The sequence below is a fragment of the Patagioenas fasciata genome, chromosome 3, assembly GCF_037038585.1.
Source record: "Patagioenas fasciata isolate bPatFas1 chromosome 3, bPatFas1.hap1, whole genome shotgun sequence".
In the NCBI taxonomy this organism is placed as follows: domain Eukaryota; kingdom Metazoa; phylum Chordata; class Aves; order Columbiformes; family Columbidae; genus Patagioenas; species Patagioenas fasciata.
This window is the reverse complement of record NC_092522.1, coordinates 95,067,136-95,079,149: the sequence shown is the minus strand read 5'-3', so window position 1 is coordinate 95,079,149 and position 12,014 is coordinate 95,067,136. Positions and strand designations below refer to the sequence as shown.

The 12,014-nt window shown below is 38.3% G+C and overlaps 1 protein-coding gene across 1 annotated transcript in view; it reads right to left on the bottom strand.

Moving 5' to 3' along the window:
* Window positions 1–12,014, bottom strand: part of COL9A1 (collagen type IX alpha 1 chain) — a 66,344-nt gene that overhangs the window by 5,903 nt on the left and 48,427 nt on the right. Inside the window, exons 29-35 of the mRNA XM_065834174.2 lie at window positions 9,000–9,053; window positions 8,160–8,231; window positions 4,930–4,965; window positions 4,775–4,819; window positions 3,079–3,111; window positions 990–1,136; window positions 478–532 (exon numbers count right to left, since the gene is read on the bottom strand). Of these exons, the coding sequence (XP_065690246.1) occupies window positions 478–532; window positions 990–1,136; window positions 3,079–3,111; window positions 4,775–4,819; window positions 4,930–4,965; window positions 8,160–8,231; window positions 9,000–9,053 (442 nt within the window). The remainder of the gene's footprint in view (window positions 1–477; window positions 533–989; window positions 1,137–3,078; window positions 3,112–4,774; window positions 4,820–4,929; window positions 4,966–8,159; window positions 8,232–8,999; window positions 9,054–12,014) is intronic.

Sequence of the window (12,014 nt, the reverse complement as noted above, 5' to 3'; positions counted from 1 at the left end):
TTGAACATCTGCCTATTGCTTTCATTTTATGGTATATTATCTGCAGAAAGCCTCTCTCTGCACTCCTTTTTTTTTTTTACCTATTTTGCACATTGTTTGCTGTAATCTAATAGTGTGTGAGTACAAATGGCAAAACAAGCTTTCAGTGAAGCCACGTACTTTTATAGATGTAAACACAGAAAGTGATCTCTACACAAAATCTGCTTCATAAAAACATTATCTCCTGGTTACTATAGTAATAGTGTGGAATCAAGAGGTATTTCAATGAGACTGTAAAGTATATATAAAATAAGGGATTTCTTTCTCATATTCTCTCATACTGTATCCCCATTGACTGTGGAAAGCTTTTCTGCCAGGTCCCCAGCTGAGGCCACACTATTTGTTCTGGATAAGAGTGGGAATATTTTGGTTGCCTCCACAGCAGTAAATTATCCTGATTTAAATGCACAAGAAACATAAAAGCTTTAGCATATTTACCTTGCATGACTCTCATGCAAACCTGTTTAATGTGCTGATCAGTTGGTTCTTTTCCCTAGAATTAAAAAAAATACATATAGTTTAAAAAGCAATTGTTATCACAGTACATTTTATAAGTGTACCTGATGTGAAAAGTGCTGGCAGGTCAATAAAAGATGGAAGTTGCAGTCCCTGAAAGTGCAACTATTGCAGCTGAAGTCAATTTGACTTGCAAGGTAGATACCATGTGTGATACATCCATGTATCAAACATGGTACATGTGCACCATGGCGGGGGGGAGGCGGTAAGAAAATGGAACTGAATGGAAAGCTGAGGACCCAAGGACCTCACTGCACACAACCCTAAAGCTTCTCCGGTGCACGAACGTGTCTGTTGTGAGGTACAGTGTATTTCACACTCTACCGCAGCACTTGGGTTTTACATGCGTCTGTAGCTCCTGATGCAAGAAAAGGAGTGCTGTGAGTGACAGCTAAGTGTTCAAGAGACACCAGTCCCATGAAAACAGTACTTACAGCAGGACCTTGGCTGCCAGGCAGACCTGGGGCCCCCTGCTCACCCTGCAAGCCCCGTGGCCCAGGGGCACCTCGTGGCCCTTCCATGCCAGGCAGTCCCCGACTTCCCTCAGGCCCACGGGAACCAGGATCTCCTGGATTACCAACCTGACAAGGCAAGAGAGGAATTTCAACAGACTGCTATACAGGTGTTCTGTCAAAAGAGGTAAGTTGACATCCATGGTGACATGCACAAGAGATTGGGTTTCTGTCCAGGAACAAATCGCCTACAATTGGTTTCTACTTCTGTCCTTGTGCATGTCACATGCAGCTTTTCTAGACGTTAAGCATTCCTGTAAACTACAAATATTCCAGCTCCCTGCTTGTTCCAAATGCCTTTCATGCCCTTTGGTAGAGAGTACCACAGCACGAGACTGCATCGCCTGGCCCCAGGCTGCTTGGAAACACATTTTTGCTTTGTTTACATCTCCCAGAGCTCACTGCACACAGGTTCTAGTACCTACGCTCAAGTTTGCTGGCATAGAGAAGGGAACATCCTCACACAAACTGATGTTGACAGACTGTCTGAACAGATGCAATGCCAGCTGATTTCTTCCAGGGAAGGGGTAGAAAGAGCTATTTTACCGGTGTAAGTATCCTGATCCTTGGGGAATGAAAGGATTGATATGGCTACACAAATATGTCCACTTAAGTACATTTAGTAAATAAAGCTATAGTTTATGCTCCAGTAATTTTTGTAAAAGTGATTAAATATCATGCAGAGTGAGACCTATGCCAACAGGCACCTCTAAGTTACTTTCAGTACAGGTTATTTTACTACTGTTAATCAATAGTAGTACTAACAAAGAACAACCAAAAAAAAAAAAAAACAAAAAAAACCACAACAAAACCCAAAACAAGCAGAAAAAAAAAAAATCCTATATACTTACGGCTTTCCAAATCTACTGGGAAAAAAATGAGAATGAAGAACAGCACCCACTGACAGAAGAGATGCTCAAGAACAAATTTTTCAGCTGTGGTATCAGTTAAATCCACAAGATGGAGCGATTTCAGTTCCATCTGTGCCACATCTCAGTCAAAAGAAAACACAAAAGCACACTTCAGCAGATCCATTAAAGAAGACAGTAAATTCCCTTCGTGGACTATACAACCAGGAAGCCATCATTCCTTTCTTCCCCAGCCTGGTGAGTTATCAGGTTCCCTGATGGATTATTCATCCCTGTGTATGTACTCACTAGGATGACAAGCATTCTGGAGTCTCATCAGGAGAAGATTTTAAAAATCTAGGGAGATAAAACTACAGATTTGTCCTCTATACTTTCTCTCTTCCTCTTGTCTGTCTTGTAAGATACTGCTCAGCAGTACACACACTCTCTAGCTTGCATTTGCTTAGCCCCAAAGTCACACAGGCCACTGAGAACCCAAACACAGATTTTTTTTGTTACAGTCAGACTCAGTTCCCTGTAGGCAGAACTGCTGACATGTTGGTGTCATAGCCCAAACTGTCAGCTGCTGTAACACCACCACTCTTCAGTGATTCTGAAGCAAAATAATGCGTTCAGCGCTCAAATTCTTTTTATGTGATACACAAGCTTCTGGTCACCTTCCACATCAAAGCTATCATTTTGTTGTTTCTTAAAAATAAAAAAAGGAATGTAGGAATCCGGGCCATAAATACTTCTGCTTTTACAGACATCACAGTCCTGCTGCCAGCTTTTACACAGTGTAAAGATTACAGACTGCATGCAGCCACTGCACTGAGCCTCCTTTCTATACAACACCTACTGTACAAAGAGTGTATTCATTTCCTTAAAAAAAGAGAAAAATAAATAGTTGGCCAGAAAACTGCTGCTGAATGATGCTTCTCTTTTATGGAGCTTAGAATTCAGTCTGTGAGTTCCTTTCCAAAGCTAATTCATTTTAATATTAACTGTATTCAAAATTTAAACAGAAGTAATGCTGTTTTAACTCATTCAATTTAACCGTGATAAAGAGCTCAGCTCATTATTTGTATTTTCTTTCTTAAATCTGAAAACCATATATCTGATCTACTATGTATTGCTATAACAGTGCTATTCATTATACTTACGGATCCCTTTGCTCCTGGCAATCCCATATCACCCTAAGCAAAAATAAGACAAACTATTTAGAAAAGAGTACCATTACCATGTACATTACATATGCAGTAAACTTGACATGCTTTTTTTCACTATTAAAAAAGTTTCCATATTTAGTTGATTTACGCAAAATCACAAAACTCAAATTTCAAATAATTTTGTAAAATTCCTTTCTCAAAAACATTTTTATACAATGCAAATAAGAAAGCATGTTTATTATAATTGGTTTTGTGTTGCGTATCTTAGATATTAGACACCTGACTCTAACTTCTCAGACCATAGCTGCAGCATAGTACAATCTTAGACAGTAGAAGCCTTTAGAGGAAGCATTATTTAATCAGGATTTTCTAGTTTGGCAGAATTACGGATATTTTACAGTGTTGTATTAGCTCTGATAAAAATGCAAGAGAAAACAGGCAGGTGTCTACCCAATGTTCTGTGAAGAAGCCAAATCCCTAGAAGTTCCTGTTTCCAGCAACCTGGCTCCTGGATTGAACAACCCTGAGATCCCCCTATTGCTTGACTGAGAATAGCAGAAGTTTTGAGTTTTTCTTCTGAATTAGAAAAAAAAAACGACGTTTCAAAATCTTGTAATCACCTATGAAATAGATTAACTCTTCTTCTTCAGTGTTTTCATATTAGTCTTGGAGAGATTTCTGAAAATTTTATTTTCCCAGTTTCTACACATCGTTGCTGAAATAAGTGATTTCTAAAAGTCAGGAAGGCCACTTTGTCTGTTAATGAATATGCCATAAATGAAATAGAAATAACAACTGTTATTGATTTAAAACCAGACTAACGAGCAGCACACTTAAACAACCCATAGTGTTGCTCCCTGGGAATCTGTGTAGTGATAGCAAAGCTGCATTACTCGACATCTAGCTCACTATGCCTGTCAATCAACTTTAATGAATTGACAGAGCGTAGGAAAAAAGTGCTCATTTCCAGCACACAACCTGGCTACTGCTTTTTAAATAGGAAGCAGTTTACTTCCTTTTGAAAGATCAAGTTCTGACTTTGCTGGATGGGGCCCCATAGGAGCTGCTGGACTACCACATTTCTCTTCCTGTAGGAAAACAAATCCCCTTTACCCAGGGGCACATGACCCAGACATTACCCATGGGAATTCATAACATGCCACACTCCTGCAGTATATACATATATATCCCTCCAGCAATATTACAGTGCCACAGCCTCTTTTCAGACCATTCTCCTTCTCTGTAACAGCCACTTGCTACATCTTATTTCCAAAGATAAAGGCAACACAAAATATTTCCATTATTCAGGATATTTATTACCTGTGCTCCTGTTTCACCTGAATTAAACTACTTCATCATCCTCATTGCCTCAAATATATATATATTCATATATAAATGCTTAGTGTATCTCTACATATGTATCTATCTATATACACAAACATCCCCCCTTTGAGGCAGCCTGTACTATATTATAGACCTAATAGAATAGGAGTATTTAGAGTGCTTTCAAAACAACAGGAATGGCATGACCAGGCTAATACAACTGCTATGCTCTGCAATGCCCAGTCGGTATAAAACTGAAATGTGACTCTAAATGATCCAACATATGCTTGAAGCACTCCAACAATACTTTAAAATTTTAATTTATGACAAGAAAATATTAGATCAGGTGAAGAAAATAATGCCTTACTAAGTCACCCTTTTCTCCTCCATCTCCTTCTGCTCCAGGTGCACCCTATATCAGAAAAAAACAATATACTGTTAGCCTTCAGATTTAGCCAACATAATGTACTTCAGCATTTTGCAGAGCGACTTGAAAGCACCGTGACCTCTAACATGACTTACTTGTTCACCCTTAGGTCCTGGTTCACCGACTGAACCCTACAAGATTAAAATTAAAAAAAAACAAAATCAGAATTTGAAACTGCAGGTTCAAAATCATACTAAATTATCTTAAACCCTCCCTACCATCTATCACTAATGCAAGAGACATTTAAAGCTGCAAATTTTTAAGAATTACAATGAAAACATTTAAAACTTACTATATAATTAAGGTGACAGACTGAAGGCAAGTAATAGCATGGAACATACACTCTACTGCCACACTGGATGATACAGATTCTGACTGTCAAACAGTAGATCTCCCCTTTACGTGGCAGATGCTCTTGCAGCTGCTACAACTCTGCTCTGCAAATTGGTTAGAAGTTATAAGTAAAAAATCCAGTAAGTGTATCATTTTTCTAGCCCTATTAAGTTCCCTGTATTGCTGTAGGCTGTACCAGACCTGCTAGCATGAGATGTGCACACTGAGACATTGACAAGTTCAGTCACAATCTTGTTTTGCTTGCTGTTTAATTCTCAAGGTTTTCTAACAGAACTGTCTCTAGAATTTTGATCTCTACAGTCAAAGCTGAATGGTTTGTATCTTAAACCTGATATCCCTTTTTTTTAAAAAAATAAAAAAGATACGATTATTATGTTTCATCTTAGAATCCTGTAATAAAATATACATGTGTGGACAGGCAGGAATCGATAAGGAAAAAAAATAATGACCTGATTCATTTCGAACCTATGTAATTTGTTTCTACAGGAAAAGTATTTCATTTGTAGAACAGTGCATTATTTAAGAAAATGTTAGTGTTTGTGTTTTGTTAGAAAACCAGTCTCACCACCCTTAAATGTTCTTTGCAATCTGTGCACATTAAAACATATACATTCCAAACAAAAGGACTAACACTATGCATATTTATTTTCCTAAAACAGACAGAGATACAGCATATTCTCTCTCATTTCATACATCCATTTAATTCACATAAGATACAGGCACACCAACCAGTGTGGCATCTACAGTTTAGGGAATTCAGATTTGTTCTCATGTTCCTGAGGACAAAGCGCCAATACTAAATAATCCACAAAGCTAAGCAATGGAAATCACAGACCTATTTAACATTCTGACTTTGTCAAATAACACTGCAACTATTCTGTCTGAAATGTTCTCAAAATTGTGCCTTGTTAAGGTTTTCCAATTACCCCCACAAAAAGACATTGATTTCCAACCTAACATCATTTAAGGCAACAAAGCTGGCGAGGAGCCTGGAGCACAAGTCTGATGAGGAGCGGCTGAGGGAGCTGAGGCTGTTTAGCCTGGAGAAAAGGAGGCTGAGGGGAGACCTTATCACTCTCTGCAACTACTTGAAAGGAGATTGTAGCATAGAGGGTGTTGGTCTCTTCTCCCAAGTAGCAAATAATAGGATGAGAGGAAATGGCCTCAAGTTGTGCAGAGGTGGTTTAGATTGGATATTAGGAAAAAATTCTTTCCAGAAAGGGTTGTCAGGCATTGGAACAGGCTGCCCAGGGAAGTGGTGGAGTCACAATCCCTGGAGATGTTTAAAAGGCGTTTAGACAAGGTTCTTAGGGACATGGTTCAGTGCCAGAGTTAGGTTAATGGTTGGACTCAATGATCTTGAGGGTCTCTTCCAACCAAAAGGAATCTATGATTCTATCATTTTGGGTGTTCTTTTTCTCCCCTTACTCTTCTTTAGAGCAACAAAACTGCCAATATATAAGGTCGAGACCGGAGAAGTTTTTGCTTTTGTGAAACTTGGCCTGTGGCACAGAGCTCTCCAGGCTTGTGAGTGGGAATACACACTGTAGACCAGTGCAAAGCTGCAACCACGTAGGCCTGCCCCAGAAAATGCACTCCAGCCTCTATACAACTGAAGAAAAAAAAATGAACCAAGAACACAAATGGATCCAGTTGACACTTGTCTCAAAACATGGAAGTTAAAAAGCAATCACAGATAATTGCTAGCATACCATTTTGGACTTTAAGCTGTTTGCACAGGGCATTAAACTGACCCTAGGATTTTAAAAAAAGCTCCAGGTTTAAGATGCTGTCATCTGCCAGTTATATGAACAGAAACCTCCGGGTGTAGCCTGAATTTCACTGAGTCTATTTGTAGCATCTACATCCTGCTCTTATTTCAGATATTCAGAGCCTTTATATGGTAAATGAGGAAAATCAGGCACCTTTGGAGGGAAATTGTCAGCACTGCAGCAAATACTAGTTGTTTTCCTATCAAATTTGCTTCCTCAGGTACCTTCAATCTCCCTTTGGAGAAGTGTAAACTGTGAATCATTATCAGTGTAATAAAAGAGACTGGTTTATGTCAATAATCACATTTGAGTAGAAACATATGTTATCGATCTCAGCATAAAAAAAAAAAAAGAGAGAGAGAAGAAGAAATAGCTCGACAACAAAGATTGTCTTAGAAACTTGTTTTTAAGTATGTGAGCAGCTTTTAAAAACTGTCCAAAGCAACTGCAAGCCCTATCTAGCCACCCTGCGATGTATACTGGGATCATACCAAGGGCAGGAGTCCTCTGCTGAACTAAAGGCTTGGGCAGCAGTGACACCTGTGTCTCACTAGCAGTTCCATGCTTGATTGTCAGTGGAAAGTAACAGGCACTTCAAATGTGCAACTCATCTAATACTGCAGTAGATATCCCAAGTAAGGAGCACAAAACACAATGTAGAACTGACAATTGCTATAACAAGGATGTCTGAAGGTTGGTGAGTGAATTCCATCCTCTATAGTCTCCTATAAGGAAAAGGACTCTTTTTTTTCTTTTTTTCCACTATACTGTCTTCACTGGCATTTAGTCAGCAAAGCAAGATATCTTTTTCAGGTATGTGAGCTCTCCTGGGCCCAGTTCTTCCCTCCTAGCAAAATGAGGTACTTATATTCTGTAATTTTGCGTGTATGCACATCAGCCTGTGAATTTCCATAGCAGATCCTAAGACATATGTAGAAGGCATGATTTAGGTCTTTAAATGATTCAGACTCCAAAGAAAGGGAAATATTTACACCAGTAAGCTCATTCCAGTTCTTTAAGTAACATGCTCAACATTTTTCCCATATATTTTATGAGCACCACTTTCAAATAGTTAACAGATCCACATACAAAACAAGAAACTAGACATTGATTCATGTAAAAGCTGCAAACAATGCTCAAATTAATGTATACACTCCTGAAATTAAACTGCAGTCTATATGTATGAGTGTATTTCTTACCCTGTCACCCTTACCACCAGGTAAGCCTGGAGGACCTGGCAGTCCGGGAAGTCCAATATCACCCTGAGGACCCTGTGAAAATAAATGAAGGATGTAAACTTACACAGTCTGTTTTAGAACTAACAGCTAAGGGTCATACCCTGACAAGCAGATGGGGCAGAATCTTATTCCCAGAACAGTCCTAACTTGATGAAACAGGATTATCTGATGAAAATAGAGCTGATCCAAAATACAGCCCTTTAAATGGTATCTTATTATGATTTTATTACTGAAAGACAAAACAGAAATGTCTTACAGGGCTTTTTACCCTCCAGTCCCTCAACAACAGTCTGAGTATCCTAACAGTACTTCTTAAGATCTTGCACTCTGTGATTTGCACATTCCTCTCTAACAGCAGGCTCTTTCAGCTAAATCCTCCTCAGCTCTGCTTCTGACTCTTGCTGTGTAAATACTGCTGGAGGACCGGTAAAAGGTGGCATTCATAATCCGCTCCATTCATTAGCTTCAGGTAGCTGTTAACAGAAAGCCAATCTTTCACTGCTCCTGCTCCCAGAGTACATGCAGCCCACACAGGACTGTGCAACCCAACTTTGCACATCACATAATTTATGTTTTTTTAAACAGAAGAAAAAGTCCCACACATCTCCATATATTTTAAACCAGCATTTGCTAATATTAGCACAGTCACAGAGGACTGAAAAATAAACTGAACAATCATTCCTTTCAACATTATTTTCAGTTCCCTGCATGAAAAAATTAGTCAGTGTAGTTCCAGATGATACCAGAACTTTACTTCTTAAAAGTAAACATGAACACTCAATATGGAAATTAACTGCTTACCAATTTCCCTGGTAAACCTGGAGGGCCTGCAGGACCTGGTTCCCCTCTGCTACCCTTATAGGAAATAGAAAGACATCATTACTTCCTGAGATATTTCCTGTGAACAGGGAATTTTTTTTTCTTTATATTTACTGAATTACACTACTCAGCAGTTGGTTTTAATCAATCTTTCTGTTTATTAGTGCAAAATTACCATGTGTATTAAAAATAGTGAAACTTCCTGAAAAATGTGAACATTTTCGTTTAACAATGGCATACAATATTTAGTTGGCATTAGATGATTCAAGTAATTCATTCTGCTGAATCAAGCCCCCTTCGTGGATCACACCTGAGAATTACCTGTCACAAACACATTTATGTCACTAAGACAACTCTGATGCACATGCTCAGCTTTAGGTTTCTGCTTAGTTTTATCAACTGAACTCCCACACGACCACATACTTGAAAGCCCATGATCCCACATGTATAATGGACAAATGTGAAAAGTGTGTGCAGAAGTCATGCTTAACAAACTCATTTAGGTTAAAAAAAAAACATCTAGATTGTCGTAGGGACAGGTAACCTTTAAAAATACCCATTCATAATATGATAAGTATAAATACTGGATTTTTACTTTGTATCTTCACTTCAGGTATGTTTATCCATTGAGATAATTATGTTCGCATTAGCTGTATAACCCCAACTCTTAATGCAGACGTCTGAACATATACTCTCGGTAAACCCGACATTGAGTCAAATTTTCAAAGATTTTACACAATTTTCACACTAAAGTATCTTTCTCAAAATTGTTTTGTCTTGTATGATTAAACCTTTCAGAACAGCTCAATAAGTTTTGTACCTTTACTCTCATAAATACAGATATGTACCTGTACAGGTGAATACAAACACTATCCCCACATAAGTCTAAGTCTCACTTCAGACACTTTTCTTACTTCCACAGTGTGAATAAATAAGGGAAACTTGCACTAAAAGCATGATATAGCCTTTCAGGTAATAAAATATCAATAACTGAAGTTATTAGATAAGTAGATAACCTATTAAATATAACTTAGAAAATTTTGGATAAAACCAGATCTAATAATTCCAGTGTTGTATATAATGGGGAAATTTAAAAGTAGAATTTTTTTCTTCATAATAGGAAAATATTGTGAAATATTGTGACATACTGAACAATAAAAGGAGATGGCAGCCATGGCCTTTTATACCATGTCATCAATGCAACAACAACTTCTCACACAAGCTTAGGAAAACTAACTCTACAATTCAAGAAATAATTAGGTATCTTGAAATGATACCTAAAATGATGCCTTTTCCATTCATTTCCTTCAAAATATCCTATGATGTTAAGATCACCATCCTTTCAAAGCGTTTGTATAATTTCTAGAGACTTTTTCATGTTAAACAAAAAGAAAAAAAAACAACAAGACAATAAACAAATCATCTTCCTATTACAACTCAGAAGATACATGAAACTTTATGAAAATCTGCTATTTAATCACATAATTCTGTACTACATCTCTGACCTTGAATACAACTACATTTCTGAGGCAGGAAAGAGAAGGATTAAAACTATGATCAGTATTAGAAACTCATGTCCTCATATATGTCATAACATCCATGTCTGGTTGCTATACAGCTATAAAACAAAAGCAATGTCACATTCCATAGAGTGAAAATCATATAATAAACCTCTTAAGCACATCAAAGGTTCTGTTGGTCATACAGAATGGAAGAAAAATCTTCCATTTTATTTTAAGTGTAGAAAAACCCTTTTGTCAAATATACACTACAGACACTTTTTCAAACCAGTGCTTTTCTAAGGTGGTAAAAAAAGCTTAGTATACAGAAGGCTGGAATACAAAAGGATAATATTTCCCGTAAATGCTGACATTATGTCTGTAAGAACAGATCACTTCAAACTAGGGGCCACCACTGCAAGACCTACAGAAGTGGTGTTTTAGCCAGTAAGAGGAGAACTGTAGCCCAAACAACAGTGAGGAATCCCACAGGTCCATGGCATTATTTAGAAGACTGTGAAGCTTCCTCCAAGCCAGATTCGACTGAAATGGCCCTGGGATAGATTTACATTGAGGTACTTACTCCTGGTTTCCTTCATATGGGATGAAGAAAAAACCAGCATCTTGAATTGTGCTAATGTAAACATTTTAAATCCATCATGAGTCATGTCCTAAAAGCATTTATATTTTCCCCACAGCCTATAAGAGAGCTTCTGTAATAACTGGTTCAGGTGTTGACATCTGTACTTGGTCAGATGAAACCTTCCTCTGTGCTCTAAGTCACATGGAGGCAGCAATCAGAACAGAAGGCAGTTTCGCCATGTCCTCAGCCTACCTCTCCTACACAGTGGCCCTATATATAACACAGTCCATAGTTGCAGGCCACTCAGAAATCAATGGGCATGTTGCACTGGTTTTACCAATTTGAAAAAAAAAAAAAAAAGGACCAGAATCTGTATGTTTTATGCACTTTTGACAAGTTTAAAAATTCCAACATTTCTAGAGGTGGAATGCTTGAAGAGGGACAGTAGCTGCTCTAGAGTGAGCTGGGACAGGCAGACTTGCACCCCTGCTGGAAAACTTCCCCAGTGTACAATGAAGAGGGGCAGCACACAGACTCCCACTGCTCATGTTCCCTGAAGTACTGTAATGCTTGGCCAGCACCTAGAGATTGTTTCAATCTGTTAGTGTGGACCAAAAGCATGTTCAGGACTGCTCCAGTACTTCAACAGTACAAATAACTGATTTCTGTTAATACTATCACTTAGCCTGCGAGTACTGCTGAGATCACTCTCTCAAAGAAGGGCAAGGCAGGGGTGAGATGGCAGGATGTGAACTGGTGGTGCAGCACCACAATGTAAGAAGCCATTGAAGAAGGAATGTTTTTAGAAAACTGGGAACCTGGCACCTGACCAGCAAGGGGAAAGGACTGAGAGATGTCAGATCATGAATCCTTAATGTAAAACAAAGTCTCTTCTAACTAATCCTGAAATGCAAA